Below are 18,002 nucleotides of genomic sequence, written 5' to 3'. Positions count from 1 at the left end.
AAGTGTATCAGTACAGGATTCTGCATTGGAAATTAGATGAATGGCTTTGTGTGTGAATGGCTTGAAAGGAAGTTGGAAACTTGGATTATTTTTCTACTTCTGCTTAGCTAACTGTGATCACCTTTACTATGTTTTACTTTCCACCTTTCTTTGCTCATGCATTTCTCTCTGTATTCTGCATTATTGCCTCTCATATAGGTATTTCTAATTAGAGAATTTGAAGTTATTTCAAATGCCATTTTTCCACTTGAGTCTCTTCTGATTCCTCCTACCAGATAGTATGTTTCCTTCCTTTGAGAGGAAACATTTAATGTTGTAATTTTCTTTTGGTATGTATCATATTCTTTCTTGGACTATGGTTTATGTCTGTCTTTATCTTATTTCATCCTTCTTGTTTACAAGGTCTTCTCTGTATATCTTGCAACTTTTAGAGTGGTGAACTAATTGTAGTTTATCTGATTTGAGGGTGCAGCAAAACAAATTTTTAAGCAAAAAAAATTTGTCCACCATAATTAGCCAGCACATAGAAACTATTTTGCTTAACCCTCTTTAAGGAAGAAACTTGAGAAGTTTGGACTAAAAACGGAAAAGCTGACTTCACTTTCACAGATGGCACACCTGTAGTACATAAAAAAAACAGGTTTCAAGTGTGTATTCAATTCTGAAAAAAATGTTCTGCCTTCTCTTGCATCATTCAGCAGAGAATCTGTGTTGCAAATTTTGCAGTCGGGTCCATGAAATGATGTAACGGAGGAATTGATTGTAACTCAGTGTTCTTCTTCATTGTACCATTAGTAACCATCACCAGTTTATTGGTTATTTGGAATATATTAATCCCAAATATGGCGACTTAGTTCATTTTAATACGGCCATGTGACTAGATTGTGGATACTTACTAGAGTAACTGAGCTGCTTCTTCAGATCCAGGGCTTAAAAAAATTTTTTTTTAAATAAAGGGTTTTGAGAATAAAGGTTTTATTAAGATCCTTAACAAATAAGGATAAATAAATAATAAGTCAAGGGTTGAATAAGATTCTCATTATGACAAGATGTCTGAATACATTGGACCAGAAACTTCAGTGGGAAGGTAATTAATGCTCATTTGTTTAGAGAAGTGCAGGCCTTCCCGTTAAAGTGCAACAGGAGGACAGAGCAAATGGCACTTGGAGACCATGCTTTTTTCTTTAAAGATTTTATTTATTTATTTGAGAGAGAGAGAGAGAGAGAGAACAAGAACAAGCGGGGATGGGGGGCAGAGGGAGAAGCAGACTCCCCGCTGAGCAGGGAGCCCAACATGGGTCTCGATCCCAGGACCCTGAGATCATGACCTGAACTGAAGGCAGACGCTCAACCAACTGAGCCACCCAGGCGCCCCTCATGCTTATTTCTATTGTAGAACCTCCCTAATAGCAGCAGAAGTGCTGATATTTCAGATGGGGAGAAAGTAAGATACAACTTCAGAAGAGAAATCCAGATTTTGATGTTTTTGGATACTTTGAGTTTCTGTAGTTGTTAATGGAAACCCGATGGTGTGACTGAATGCCAAGGAAATGTCCTACAGGGTGGCTTGGTTTCAGGGAGACCTGAGATTACTGAAAGCAAACTGCTCACCAGGGTGTTGGGACACTGCTGCTTCATGAAGGTTTGTGGATCAGAGCTGCCTGAGACTCTTAATCCTTGCTGAGATGAGTTCAGAAATCGAGAGAAAACGCTTAGAAACTTTATGGTGGTTTGACAGTATGCTTGTATCTATTGAATTTAGTAAAAAACAATTGGCCTTTTGTATTATGTGTATCTTTTATTTCATTTTCTAGTTAATTCATTCTTACTGTATTTTACAAGTTATTTGTCTGAAACTTAGGGACTAGGGAAAAAACACAACAAAACAGTTACTTCATGACAGAGAGTTTAGAAATCACTGAGTTATAGTCTCTGAGAAGGGTGAGGCATCAGGAAATGAATATATGAATTTGAGGATTATCTAGAAGTTTCTGGCTATGTGGCTGGCCAAATTCTAAGCAATATGTAGGTCCATCTGACCTGTGAAATATACGTTCTCTTTTAGAGGTGAAATTTAAAAATACAGTGCTATTTTAGAAAAATTAACAAGGGACTGTACTCTACCACTGTTATTAATTAAAAATACTCACACTCCCCATCTGAGGATTTTTGATCATGAGCCCAGTAGTGCAAAGTCTGGCCACCCTTATTGTAGCACAGTGCCTTCTTCCATCTGGGAGCTCCTAAAAATATTTATTGAATTCAATTGATTTCTCCTAAGAGTTAGCAGAAAGTAGGTAGTTCACTAAATAAAGTCCAGAAAATTAAAGTCATTTTGAAAGGTAAAATTTGAGAGCTTATTAGCTGTAGAGAGCCTTCACCAAATGTTATCTGCTTTGTTCTGCTTTATTAGATCTTTGTGAGTCAGAATATATTCTTTGAGACTATATTACTGAGACAGTACTATGAATGCAGAAGATTTATGAGATCCTAAGTTGTTTGTTGTTCTAATCAACTGAGATTTTTAGTAAACTAAATTCTTAGTTTGTTGTTGTTTTAAAAGCTCATAGATTTTCAGTAAGTTCCTTGATAGACATCCTGTGTGGTTGTTTATCACTCTATTCCAATTGCACTACAGATACTTAAAGAAATTACCCTGAAAAATGTATTTTCCAAGTTAATATGCTGCAGTATCTTCCTTTTACTGCAACACTATGCTCAACAAAATTTTTAAATTGACCAATATAAGAAGAAAATAATCAGCCATATGGAAATAATAGCATTGTGACATATTGTCAACTTTCATGTTAGATTTGCAAAGTGGAAATATAATTATGAAAAACAAAATAAACACATGTTATATATAACAGAATATGCCATGATGTGCTTTTGACACAATGGAAACAATTGCTAATAAAATAAGGTGTTTTATTTGGAAGAGAGAATTTGTTCTTGGCAGTGGTTTTCCAATTTTGCCTATTTTAAAAGTGACTATGTTGGTGGGTGAGATAGTTATGGAAAAAATATATACAGTATTTATGCTTAGAACATATGCATTGTCAAAGTTTCTTCATGCAAAAGTTAAGCAGGACTCAAATTACTAAAGCTATCTCATTCTGAGGAGGAAGCAGTAGAATATTTTCTTTCCTTAGTTTATCACTTCCATGGGGCAATTTTAAAAATATGCATTCTGAATTTCATTTTAACTCCAAACACCGGTTCTATCTTTATTGATTCTGCCATTATTTTTATGAAGTATGTATAATATAAATATAAATAATATATACATAAATGTATGAAAATAAGTCTGTGGGAAATTTACCATGTGTGATGGTTTGTACCACATTTCGTTTAAGTACTGTGCTGTATTTTTCATGTGTTCTGTTTTCCAGTTAGGCATGCTAGCGAAATCTTCTAAGAGTATGCTCCGTTCTATTTTGTTATTTCTTCCTTCCAGAGATTGTAGCACTGTGTTCTGTTTATAGCAAGGATTCGATGTTGACAGACTGAAAAAGATCTAAAGATCTACCTTATAATGTATTGATAAGCAAAATTAGAGAATAATATTGGCATGTTTTAAAACATCTTAGTATAAGCATAATATTGTGTTTTATGTTTTTGCAGGAAGATTCTTTGGCAACAGATGATTTCCTTGTGGACTACTTTAATGAATTCCTAAGCCTTCCAGTGAGTGTATTATTATGTTCTATGGAATTTATTATCAAAGCAAAATATTGTAATCACTGGATTATCTTGTAAGACAAATTTATCAGGGATATTTTTAAAAACTATTAATTAAAGCATTTAGGTAAAGTTTATATCTTTTTATGGACTTAATCATTTGAGTTTGAATCATATTTAGGAATTATTGAAGATAGCTGAGTCAGTTGTACCACAATAAAAATGAATGAATGGATGGATAAGAAAGGTGGAATTTTTCTAACCATTAAAAGTATTCTGTACAAAAATTAAATAAATAATAATAAAAAATAAATGTGGAGGGGCGCCTGGGTGGCTCAGTTGTTAAGCGTCTGCCTTCGGCTCAGGTCATGATCCTAGGGTCCTGGGATCGAGCCCCGCATCGGGCTCCCTGCTTGGCGGGAAGCCTGCTTCTCCCTCTCCCACTCCCCCTGCTTGTGTTCCCTCTCTCGCTGTGTCTCTCTCTGTCATATAAATAAATAAAATCTTAAAAAAAAAATGTGGATAAACTAGAAAAAAAAGTGTTCTGTACAAAATCTGATGTTGTATTTGGCACCATTTCGGGCTTTGAACAGAGGTGAGGTGATAAGGACAAAATATCAAAAAACTAGGAAACTATATTTCTTGCTTCAGGCAATTATTGGCACCGCCTCAGGCAGATACTAAAGTGGAACTTGTATTTAAGTCAACTAGAATTTTATATCACTAGTAAATAAGACATAGGTGGTTCCCAAATAATAGATTTTTAGTGTTAGGGAGCAGTGACTAATAGACTAGTTACCAAGCGGGTTGGGAAAAGTGAAATGGAAGTGCATAAAAACATTGCTTAGTAAATAAAGTTAATCGGGAATGTCAGGAAAAAGAAAGATAAGAAAAGGTTTTCATTATTTGTTATGAATATGCAGAAAACGTTTTTCATTAACATATTTACCAGGGAAATTTTGGAATATAAAAAATTCACAAGTTATGTTATTTTGTTTTATTTATTTTTAAAGATTTATTCATTTACTTGAGAGAGAGAGAGAGAAAAGTGTGAGAGCAGGGGGTGGGGCGCAGAGGGAGGAGAGGGAGAGAGAGAATCCTGAAGCAGACTCCCTGCTGAGCATGAAGCCAGATGCGGGGCTGGACTCCAGGACCCCGAGATCACAACCTGAGCCGAAATCAAGAGTCGGGCGCTCAACTGACTAAGCCACTCAGGCACCCCATGAGTAATTTTAAAGGGAGTGGGCCATAATATGTTAAGCCTCTTAAAGCCTAGCCACTGAAAATGTCTTTTGAAGGGAAAGTACTAGGTGCACTTTCTTGCCTAGATTAGTTTTTGTATGTATGTATGTATCTATGCATGCCTGTTTATTGTTTTGTCTTATTTTCCTTTTTCCAAAAGAATTTGTGTTCTCTTCCTTTTGGCCTAGCAAGGCCTTTGGAACCATTATGGGGGTTCGGTTGAGACACCAAACACTTCTCTCTTTCCAGCAGTAGGACTGAGTGATATTATAGGATTCCTGATGGGTTCTTGTTTGGTCTGATTTTTCAACTTTCATCATCCAGTTATATAATATAAAAACCCCAGCAGTATCACAAAACTGTCAGAATTTTGCTCTTCCAGATTATGTAGTCTTTCCTCTAGGCTCTGCATTGTGCATTCTTCCTCCCAATTTTGTGACATTTTAAAGAGAAAAATCTCTATATTGGGTCTGATTTCAGCTTCTCAAGATTTATATTTCATCGTCTCAAGATTTGCGGTTATCTTGACTTTTACTTGCTCCAGAACATAAATTCCCCTACCTACCTTTTTTTAAAAATCTATTTTAAATTATAGAACTGATATAACAATACTAGAGAAAATTTACCTTAAATGTAAGAAAAATTCAGCCACAGTCCTGCCATCCAGTCAGGAACAATGTTACCATTTTTGTGTGATTCCTTTCAGGGTTTAGATGAGATGACAGAGTGTCACTTCAGTCATGGGTTCATCCCACCCCAGCAGACCCCTGCAGTTTCACCCTTTCATATGTGCCATGCAGCCCACCAGGGCCACTTTCCCCTGTTTTCGTCTGTGCAAATCCTGCTTTTCATTCTCCACTGCCCCCCCCGCCCCCACACCATCTCTCATTCCTTTGCATCTGCATATGGTACCACGCAATCTACCTATTAACTACCCATGCTTCACGCCATAAGATGGAAGAAGGGGAAATATGGTCACAGGTTTCCAAAAAAGAATTTGGGGATCCAGGTAGGGGGGTGGAAAGAATGATGGATTCTCAAACCAAGTTCTGGGCAAGATTCTAGAACAGATTAGTAATGTTTGGTTTATAAGTACTTGACCAAGAATTAGAAGCCAGTATGGGTTTGCTGAGAATAAGTGTGCCAAACTGACCTCTCTTTTTTGGAGTGTTATGGACTGGCATTTTAGGGAACCGTAAATTTAATGTGTTATGGTTTCAGTAAAGCATACTAATAACAATAACAGCCACAATAATAATACAGATAAATGGAACCATGTTACTTCCTGCTCAAAGCCCTCAAAAGTGGTTTCTCCTTACATTAAGAATAGAATCCAGATTCCTGTATGATCTGGCTTTTGTCATCTCATCCCCTGATCTTTATTTCCTACGCCTCTTCCCCTTGTTAATTCTTTCCCAGCCTAACTGGCCCTCTTCCTGTTTCTCAACCATGAATATGCCAAGCATACTCAGGGCCCTCCAGGCTGGGGTGCTTGTCCCTGAGATACTTGTACCACCTTCTCTCTGATTTAAGTCACTTCCGTTCAGGAAATCTTCCCTCCCAACCCTGGCTAAAATTAGACATGCTCCAGGGGCGCCTGGGTGGCTCAGTTGGTTAAGCGACTGACTTTGGCTCAGGTCATGATCCTGGAGTCCCGGGATCGAGTCCCGCATCAGGCTCCCTGCTCGGCGGGGGGTCTGCTTCTCCCTCTGACCCTCCTCACTCTCATGTGCTCTCTCTCATTCTCTCTCTTTCAAATAAATAAATAAAATCTTTAAAAAAAAATTATACATGCTCCACTTTATTTACATGCTGCTTTATTTGTCTCCAAACCCCTTATCATTATCTGTGAAATTAGTTTTCAAATATTTGAACGGGTTCTCTAACTATAGCCAGTAGGGGTTGACTCTTAATAGCCTACAGATTTAAGTCCACATTCCTTAGTATGGAGTTCAAGATCTTTTACAATCCGGTCTTCACCTCACCTTCCTAGTTTCACCTCTAGCTCCATACTGCTTCTGTCACCTGCACGATCTTTCCTGCCTCACCCAAGCCCCCTCCTTCTTCCCCCACTACCTGACCACACCTGTTCTTCCTGCACTCATTCCCCAGCATAATGGTTAGAACAGGAATGAGGCAGAACTGTGCTTGAGCCTAGCTTCTCAGCTTACTACCCATGTGATCTTAGACACATTCTTTAATTACTGAGTTCTTTGGTTTCTTTCTCTGTGAAAACAGTGTAACTATCTTATAAAGTCGTAATGAAAGGAGGTAATGCTTAAGTGCCTGGCACAGAAGTAGCGTTTCTCTTTATCCTTCACCAACTAGACCATCTTATCTTCCATTCCTGAAACACGAGGGGCAGTCACTCCTTAATTAGACTGGTGGATCATTGTCAGTCTAGAGAATACTCTTCTGTGCCACACAAATCTGTCATTGGCTTTGACTTTTCACATTATTGTTATCAGGTTCTTGGATAAAACATTGCAAGTGAACTAGTGTTTTTCCAGCTTAAGGTCACTCAGCTAGTAAGTGACAGGGTCCACCCAGGTCCACATGACTCAATAACTCCTACTACCCTGTAATGATGATAGAACTGACAGCAGAGGAATAAACTGATAGTTTGAATAACAGAATCTGGTTTCATTTTTATTGTGGTAATCTGAAATGGTCTAAAACAAACCTAATGTGTTTTTAGGGTGCGTTAACAGAAATATGGTTAAAATCAAGAAAAATATTAGTCTGGAGTATAGAAGGTACTCAATCAATATTTTTTTGAATCGTATTGAGTTGTCAGACCACAGTTGGAATATGTGTTCCATTCTTGGTGCCCCAGGTTAAGAGTTGCTCTGGCAAACCAGACTTGGGGACACTTAGCCAATGAACACTCTTGAAACCACATCAGATGAGGAAGGGTTGAAAGAAGTGTGGGTGTTGAATCTGGTTGGGGAATGGCTAAAAGGGTTGGAATGGACCAGCTTTTTCCAAATATTTCAAAACTGATTGAGGAAGAGGGGTTAACATGTTCTATGAAGCTAGAAGGCAGAACCAGGGCCAGCATCTATGAGGAAATTGATTTTTTCCTAGAAGGAAGATTGAAGTGTGCTTTCTAACAGTAGAACAGAACAATAGGGCTAGCATGGTTCACAGGAGTAAAATTCCTGTGATTGGAGATATTCAGATAGAATGTTTTATGGGGATATATGTATCAGGTGGGAGATCAGACTTTTCTAGCTCAAGAAAATTTGATTAATCTCTGTTTATTTTTATCTCAGGAGCTACATTGTAAATTTCCTGGGGTCAAGGATAGGTCCCTTTCTTCTGTATCTCCCAAAGCTTCTTGAGGATGATTCTATTTTTTATTTCTACATCTTCCACGTAAGACTTTTTTAAAAAAAATAAATAAACCTTCTAATCTTCTGCCTCACCTCCTCTACCATCTCCACCCCAAAACCCCAACAATCTAAGCCTGAGATAGATAGAGAGTATAGATATCAATTCTAATATTCTCAATCTGGAAGTCCCTTTAGTCGGTCATCTAGATTTCTGAGACTTCTGAGTCTTCTTCCACATCTGTAGTGACATGCCGAAGGTCCCAGAACTGGATTGTGGCAGAAAAGGGCCTAGGAATCAGGCTTTCTGGCTCCCACCCTCCTTCTTTCCATTACCCCATTACACCCATGGGACACATTATAAGATCCAGAAATTGATGGCTGGTAGCCTGCCTCCATGTTATTTTGATGAGGGGAATCCAGGACAGTTGCTGCTATTATAAATGATTATGGCACTTTCCAAATCCTAGCTTCATAACATCATTCTGTTTGTTCTTGTGCCAGGTTCATATTCAGATATTGTTTTCATTTGGTGTCTGGGAGTTTTTTTTTTTTTTTTCTGTCAACTGTTTATGGATAAGTGTTTGCTTATTAAGTTTTCTTCTGTGCTATAGTGTGAAAATATTTTTTTTTTCCTTTTGGTTTTGTTTTGTGTGTTTTATGCTCAGTGACTGTTGTGGGATTGGGTAGATGAGCCCACATACAGATTTAGGTTGGTCCTCTGTGGGTGGTTTAGAATGTTTGTGACATTTATGGTTTGCAGAAGCTGAAGGGGTGGCCTGTTCAATACCCTCCTTGCAAGGATAGGTATGTCATGTGTTTGCCAGACCATGCTTAGCTATGTGCCTTTGGAATTTTACATAACTTCTTTTTTGGGGACTGATTCTCCACACTTTTTTTCTTTAATCTGTAAACTATTATAATTTCTTGCAGCTTTATGAAGGATTTATATGTTGGATGGATTGTTGGGTAAGCAGAAGGAGAGAGAAAAAAGAGAGGAGAGATTTGGGGAATCTGTGGCATGAAGGGGGATGCAGGGCTCGGGTCTTCCGCTGCCAAAATTTAAATCTCAGAGATTGATTTTTAAAGATGTTGATGGAGCCTAGGTGGTACTGCTTAGTTCAGCGTTTATACCTCTGGGTGTTTTGATAAGCCTTGTAGCTCAAACATAAAGCACTCAAATTACCTAATGTGACTCCTTTTATTAACTAAGGATATTTTCTTTCTTTTTTTTTTTTTTAAGATTTTATCCATCTATTCATGAGAGACAGAGAGAGAGACAGAGAGAGAGAGAAGCAGAGGGAGAAGCAGGCTCCCAAGGAGCAGGGAGCCCAATGCGGGACTCGATCCCAGGACCCTGGGACCATGACCTGAGCCGAAGGCAGACGCTCAACCATCTGAGCCACCCAGGCGCCCAACTAAGGATATTTTCTATGCATTTTATGTAGCACACTATTCCTTCCATCCTGTTGGTGAATGTGTCCAATAAACAGCTTATGGTTAAACATCTAAAATGACAATAAAAACTTAGATTGAAAGAAGTCATTGGTAACTGACTTCTTATATTCAAGTAGTCACATGTTTTTCATTCGCTGACTAGGATGGATGCATGTTTAAAATACAGCTTCAGAGCTCAATTAGTAGAGACGGAGTTGGAGCAGAGATGAACATGTATTAAATTAACCTAGTCATTAGTTTTTAATTTAAATACTGTTCAGCTAAATAATTTGGCACCCGGTAAGTTTCAGTGGTGCTCTGCTGGCAGTTTAAGCAACATCACTAATTATTCACAGGTTTGTTGTTTTTTTTTTTTTCCTCTCCTCTTCTCAAAGAAATGTGGAACCAGCAATTTATTGTGGTAAAAATATTTTTGTGCACTTGCTTTTTCTGTGAAAATATTTTTCGCACATGGATGACTGGTACTACAAAGTTAGCTTTCACCACCTTCAGGTCAATTCGTTTTAGAACATTTGGAAAATGATACCCTTGAAATAAGAAAATTAAGTAAGGGAAAGAGCAGTCTGCAACAGCTTGCGGAGGATTGGGTTTGAGGCTCAAACTGAAGATTTTTCCTGTCATATGATTAAAAGCTGAACGTTCTCTAAATCAGCCTATTCAGCTTTTTTGGGAGAAGGACTGACTTCCCACATCGTTCATTTCTCTCTCCCCCACCTTCCATGTGTTTTATTGTCACATGCTAAACCAACTGTAGGAGTTTTGTGGATAGGCTGAGAAACGGTGAAAACAAAGGATTTGATGTGTGAGAGAGATTTTTTTTTTTAAGTAGGACTTTGCATAATAAAGACCAGGGTTCTTTCTTCTGTGTACAGAACATAGATGGCCAGTCCCTCCACTTACATGAATACACAGCAAAGTCTACATGAAGTAGGGGACAGAGGTGGGCGTTGAAGTTTGTCTTGACTGGGATTCTGTCTCTCCCCAGCTGCAAACTTCACTCGCTCCCCATCATCCTAAAGCAGTGATTCTCAAACTTGACATGCATCCGAGTCACCTGAGGACTTGTTAACACAGAAAGCCGGGCCCCACTCTCAGAGTTTTGGATTATAGGGAGGGGCCTGAGAATTCCATTTCTAGCAGGGTCCAAGGTGATGCCGATGTTGCTGGTCTAGGCACCACACTCTGAGAACCGGGGGTTGGAGAGAATTAAGTTGAGAGTTATGCATAAAATAGAAAGTCCTTGGGGCACCTGGGTGGCTCAGTCGTTGGGCATCTGCCTTCGGCTCGGGTCATGGTCCTGGGGTCCTGGGATCGAGCCCCACATGGGACTCCCTGCTCCCTGCGAGAAGCCTACTTCTCGCTCTCCCACACCCCCTGCTTGTGCTCTCTCTCTCACTGTGTCTGTCAGATAAATAAATAAAAATCTTTTTTTAAAAAAAATAGAAAGTCCTCGATGAACTCATCCTCTGCCTTTCCCTCTAGGATTATATCCTGTTACTCCCCTCTTGAATAGTAAGCTTCAGCAATGTCAAACTGCTTGCAGTTCATCAATATACATGTGTTATTACTCAAAATGAATTATTTGCGCTCTGCAGAGAGAGTGAGGGTGATTTAAAGAGTGAAGATGATTTTGTCTGTTGTACTAATTCATAAACACACATATAGCAGTCCATGAGCATCCTGATGAGGGTGGGAGATGGAAGATGAGAACCTGCTGTTCCCTCAGGGGTCTCTTCCTGCTTGCCTCTCCTAGTGTAGTCAACTGATCGTGCTGAGGGGGATTCTAGTGTTAAACATGCATCTCTCTATATAACATGAGCTTTAAACACAAGCCCACCATTTTATCTGGTTCCTAACTGAAAAATCTATGACCCATTTCAATACCAGAGGAAAAACTGTGAGCAGCTTCTTGAGAGGTAGGACAACATTATACTTTATGGATCTTCTCAAGGATTTCAAAGGATAATTTTGACTAAATATGATTTCACCTTATGTGCCCACTGTAGGGCTCATTGCCCTGTGGGATGAGTCTTTGCTGTCTCTGTGTACTTACATATCTTCCTTCTGTTGTTGGATCAGCATAACCTGAGGTCAGATCTATGTCTCATTCATTTCATTTGGGGCTTTGTGGAGAATGCTCTGGATTGGCTCACTCAATGTAGCAGTGTATCATCTATCATGATATCTCATTGAATAAGGATTTAATAAATACTTATTGAATGAATGAGTAAAATAACAAAGGAACAGTGGAATTGGGTGATCTTATTAGAAAGCAGAAGATATAGACTCAGGGCACCTGGGTGGCTCAGTCGATTAAGTGTCTGCCTTCGGCTCAGGCCATGGTCCCAGGGTCCTGGGACCTAGCCCGGCATCGGGTTCCCTGCTCAGGGGAGAACCAGCTTCTCCCTCTCCCTGTGTCTGCCACTCCTCCTGCTTGTGCTCTCTCTATCTCTCTCTCTCTCAAATAAATAAAATAAAATCTTTAAGAAAAAAGAAGATATAGGCTCTTTTTTTCCTGAGAGACAATCATGGACCAATGGAGTATCAAACATGGAAGGCACCTTGGGATTGTTTAATTAACCCTTTTATGATAAAAAAATCCCAGAAAAGCAAAGTAATTTTACTCAACATTGCTTCCATTTAATAATTCTGTTTATCCTTTCCCGGATAGATCCTAGTTTAGCCAAATCCCTTTTAAAGTACAATAACTAAACTAGATAAAATAGTATTAGTACCATGGTCTCTGTGGACAGATTTCCCCTTTAGCACTTGCATGTTACACTAATTCAAATTATTTCGGGATTTTGTTGACTCTCTTCATCATAGAGAAAAATGAATGACCATGTATTGTTCCTGCAAGGGCAGAAACAATGTTTTATTCAGCTTGTATCCTCTTTGCTTGGGACATTAATTGACACTTGGGCCTTCAAAAGTTTTGTTTTTGCTGAAATAAGTGAATGGGGCGAAGCTTTGAATCCGTTATTTGCCCCTTTTATAAACTTAGAATCATGGCATTGTTAAGGACCTGCAGAGATCCATTGGAAATCATGGCTTTTAAAGCAGGAAAACACTTATTTCCCTGTGGCAAAGACCCTATCACATTTCAATTCCACTGAGATAAAGTCTTAAGTTTAAAAATTGTAAATATATTACATATAGCTACATTTCTTTTTAAAAAATACTTGGGGTCATTTCATGTCATTTAATCATGAACACAATTAATTACAGCTTTCCTTCCATTGTCTTTTTTATTTTCCATAAAGTACTTCTTTTTGTCCAGTTTCTCTCCTCACTTTCACTTGTTTATGTCCTTGAGCTTTCCTTCTCTGAATGGACAGACCTTGCCTCTTTCCCCACTTGACTTGCTTCAGAATTTCAGTATTTTGTGCACATGACTAGCAGAACCTAAATCACACGTGAAACTGGACTTGCAAGGGACCTGGGTGATAGAGTTTTTAGTTGTCCAGATTCTGCATTTCAGGAGGTTGGAACAGATCCTGAGTGAGCTAATCCACAGCATCTACCGACGCCTACTGAAATTATGTGTCAGCCCTGGGTTTAAGGCGGGTGGTTGTCATGAGCCCAGAGTTCTATAGTGAGCTCACTAGGGGACTTGTAAATCCACGAAGAGATCGCTTAACCTTTTTCAGCTGCAGTTTGGTGTGTGAGTTGGTTTGTGAGTTGAAAATGAAAATTTGCTGACCACCTGCCTTAAAGCCTGCCCTAGCCTGTGTGTGTGCTGGGGACAGTAACCCATCCAGGAGAGTGAATAATTACCACACCGAACCTGGCTCCGATCGCAACAGCTTGTGGGATGGGAGCTCAGTACCTCACCAACTCCAGAGCCCACAAACAACACTCCAGACTGCTACCTGGAGAGTCTTCCTAAAAACCCAAAACAGATTATGTTACTTACTCTCCAATTTGGAATATTCCCATCCCACACTGTTTCCCACAGGATCAAGATAAGCCTATGCTTCTTAAAATGGCATGCACAGCCTTCCATGATCTTGTCCTATCTACCTCAGCTACCTCAAGTCTTTCCTCTGTTCCTTAAACTGTTTCAACTGTGAACTCGTCTAGTTAGATTCTAACTGCATGGAACTGCTTAAAATGACCCACATACACCAGGCTGTTTCAAGCCTCTCTGTCTTTACTAGTAAAACACCTTGATTTGAACCCCAGTTCCACTAACTGTATAGGGTTATTGCATAGCACAGTGCCTGGCCTAGAGAAGGTGGTGAGTGCATGCTAGTTTTATCAGATGTAAGGCAATATGATGGTAAAGAAGGGGAAATGCACTCTTTGGGACCAGATAGACCTATTTCAGTAGCCCTGGTCTAGCACTTCATAGCTCTGAATCCATGGCCCATCATGTAACCATCCTGGGTGTCTACTTTCTATAAAGACTGATCTCAGGAATGTGGAAGGATTCAAGATAGAGCATTTGAAGTGTCTGTCACATGCCTGGCACATTAGGTAGATGTTCCAAAAAACAGTAGTTCTTGTCACTTCTATTATTTCTACCAACTGTACAGTAACTATTTACTAGTGAGTAACATTGGCTACTGAGGGGCTTAGAGTGTCATAGTCCCTCTATTTTTTTTTTTTTTTTTGCTGGAGCATTTTTTTTTAAACTTGAGTAGCAGGAAATATTTTACTTGTTCAGAGAACTATCTATTGGCATTCTTTGCTTTGGATTATCACAGCTTTGTGTTCCCCTGTCTACCAGGCGTGAGGGTAAGAGGCAGAAAAAAGAAAGGAAAACAAATAAAGACCAAACCTGCCCTCTTGTTCCATGGATGCTCAGAACTAGAAGAAATCTTTCCCAGATGGTCTTTTGCCGTCGACTGTACCATTTCCCTCTCCCCAGTTAAAATTTTATGTCTATTATTTACCACATTTAATTCAGTTCCTTTCTCTTACCAGTTGAATCTTGTCTCTGATATCAGCAGACTCATTTATCTGTTTAGTCTAGTGATAGTATAATTCAGAGATAATATTTGACATTCACGTAAGCGATGCCTGTGTGAATCTCATGTTTGAAAGACAGATGCAATTAAATATGTTTATTGAAGAAACCTTATACATAATTTATCGGTAATTGTTGATACTTGTCCATTGAGCTATACTTGTCATTTTTGAGGGGGAAATCTTAGCCCTGAGGACTTTGGGCCTGTAGACTGCCGTTCATATTGAACCCTATTGTCCATGCACTTTAAACTCCTTAGAAGGGGAGACACTCAGACTTTAGAGATGTGATGTTATCTGACATTAGAAGAATATGTATGTACATATACACACATATATGGGTATTTATATATATGCACATATATATATATTTCTAACACCCATTTTATGACATCCTGCCATTTATTAAATTTTAACTATAGTATATCTAGCAATCTCTTAGTAAAATTTGAAAGAATTGATGCTCTCCCTAGGACAGTTATTGATCCAAGGGGAAGGTCTTGATGTCTTCTACCACCTGGCTAAAAATACATAAATGAATCTACATGAGTACGTAGTTCAAGAAAGGTATTCTAAAATAAGTTCATACTCTGAAAAAGGAACCTGATTCTAGATTTGGAGGGCAAAATGGGAAAAGACACAGACAGCCAATCCAATATTTACTTGTTAAGGAGATGGAGGCCCCACACATGTTTAACGATTTACTCAAAGTCACAGAGCTACTTATTGGCAAGCTGGCATTCAAACTCAAGACTCCTGACTGTTGTATATTAACTGACTGACTTTAAATAAAAGTTGGCAGCATTTAGTAATTACTGAGAAAAGCTCAGAAATGTTACTGTCTTTCACTCTCTCTCTCTCTTTTTTTTCACAGTGAGAGGAGTGGTGTTGAAATAGTCTTAAATGAAGAACACATTGTACTTAATTTTATCCTTTTGGGCAAGGGGGACTTTAGCTTTCATGGCTCCTGGGGATGAAAGAGATAACGGGAGTGTTATTTCTTCTTCCTTTACTCATTCTTCCCTAGTAATCCACGCCCTCCTTAGAGAATAACATTGCTTCATAGAGACCAGGTGTGTATTTCTTTCCAGTTCCAAAGAAGCACAGGGATAAGATGTTTATGGAAGGGGAATTCCTGCTGTAATACATCCTTATTTCTTGGCATAAGTACATTGGAAAGGAAGGATTCAATGGGTTCCCTTATCTGTAGTCAAGAGAGTTCCAAGCTCCTAAAGAGAAGAGCTAATGGTTAAATACACAAAACTTTGTGTGTGTGTGTGTGTGTGTGTATGCTTATACTAAATGCATATTATGCATTTATTAAGTGTCCAGTGTCCTTGGAGACAGTGAGTTTCTGGTTTATAAAAATTTAAGATATATTTCTACAAATTTATTTTGCAGACCTTTTCAGAGGCAATTAGATTTAACGTGGATTTTGGAGTTTTTGAAATAGTTAACAATGCTCCACAACTTCTGGAAAAGCAACTGAAAAAAATTCTACAAAACCAGCAACCTCGAAATCCCATCTATGATGTTGTAAGGAAAGGAAAGAATGATGTTAAACCTGTTCAGATGAATGCCCCCTATGAAGATGAAACCATTAATATAAACTACAATATCATGGTAAGAAGGTATATTTGAGTTTATATCTTGCTAGGTAGATAAAGCATTAGGTAAGACTAACATGAGGTTCCTTGGGCTTAACTTTCTGAAATGTAACTATATTTATTAAGTTTTATTGTACTTAAACATAGTATTTGTTAGTTACTCTATCATCTTATTCATGTCAAATGGCCAATTTAATCTAGCAATATTGTTGATGTTAGATTTACAATATGAGAAGATTCATATAATTTCCTTTGAACATTTAGGATATCAGGTTAATTTGGGGCAGCAGAAATATGTGTATCCTTTATAGTTTAGATGCATTCTAGAAAATGTGGGTATACAGTGAATTTATCTGATTTGGGTTCTATCCTAACAAGCAGTTGGGAATTATGAGTTCTGACCCTCCAGTTAAACTATGTGACTCTGACCTCCCTGGCCTTAAGTTCCACTCTCAGCTTCTGGATTTTGTCTCCTTAGCATGAGGAGCTAAGGAGCTTTGTCTTTGAACAAAAACAAAAACAAACAAACAAACAAAAAACACAAACAACCCTGGGTTCTAACCTTGACTCTTTAACTTACCAGCTCTGTGTTCTTGAACAAGTCATTTTGATGAACCTTATTTTCATCACCTGTCAAATGATTCCTTCGCTACCTACTACTTAGGTTTGTTGTGTGGCTCAACTGAAAATAAAATGAATGTTTAACATTTTTCATGATTTGAAGTGTCTGATGGAACTAGGCTGAAATATGTTCAACACTTAACGATATAGCTCTTTTCCAGCCTGAAAGTTCTTCAGTGTTTCTTTTACTGAATTCCAATATTTCTGTCTTTCTTGTTTACTTTCATCAAATTAAATATATTAATAATAATAGTCTTTAAAATACTTTTACAAATACTAAAAATAAAAAACTATGTTATAGCAATGTTTTGAAGTTTAGACAAGGAAATATATTCTGAACTATAAAGCACCATATAAATTGTTACAATATTCATTCATGATAGGAAGTCTCAACAAAGTAGGTTTAGAGGGAACATACCTCAACATAATAAAAGCCATATGTGAAAAACCTACAGCTAACATTATGCTCAATGGGGAAAAATTGAGAGCTTTTCCTCTAAGATCAGGAATAAGACAAGGGTGTCCACTCTCACCACTTCTATTCAACATAGCACTGGAAGTCCTAGCCACAGCAATCAGACAAGAAAAAGAAATAAAAGGCATCCAGATTGGTAAGAAAGAAGTAAAACTTTCACTAACTGCAGATGACATGATACTATATGTAGAAAACCTTAAAGACTCCACCAAAAAACTACTAGAACTGATAAATAAATTCAGTAAAGTTGTAGGATACAAAATTAGTATACCTAAATCTATTGCATTTCATGCAAACTTATGTCTAATAAAAACTCATTAAAAAATAAATTGCTTAGGGGCGCCTGGGTGGCTCAGTCGTTAAGCGTCTGCCTTCGGCTCAGGTCATGATCTCGGGGTCCTGGGATCGAGCCCCGCATTGGGCTCCCCGCTCGGCAGGGAGTCTGCTTCTCTCTCTCCCACTCCCCCTACTTGTGTTCCCTCTCTTGCTGTGTCTCTCTCTGTCAAATAAATAAAATCTTAAAAATAAAAATAAAAATAAAAATAAAAAAATAAATTGCTTAAACATGTTAAAGGCTACCCAAAATCGATAGTACACACTGTATATGGTGAAATA

General features: G+C 38.3%; 1 protein-coding gene across 1 annotated transcript in view; it reads left to right on the top strand.

Moving 5' to 3' along the window:
• Positions 1-18,002, top strand: part of RGS22 (regulator of G protein signaling 22) — a 121,995-nt gene that overhangs the window by 12,268 nt on the left and 91,725 nt on the right. The window contains 2 exon segments of the mRNA XM_021688416.1: positions 3,625-3,687; positions 16,086-16,307. Coding sequence (XP_021544091.1) covers positions 3,625-3,687; positions 16,086-16,307 — 285 coding nt within the window.

This window comes from Neomonachus schauinslandi, chromosome 4 (assembly GCF_002201575.2).
Source record: "Neomonachus schauinslandi chromosome 4, ASM220157v2, whole genome shotgun sequence".
Classification (NCBI taxonomy): Eukaryota; Metazoa; Chordata; class Mammalia; order Carnivora; family Phocidae; genus Neomonachus; species Neomonachus schauinslandi.
This window is presented reverse-complemented; position numbering and strand designations above follow the sequence as displayed.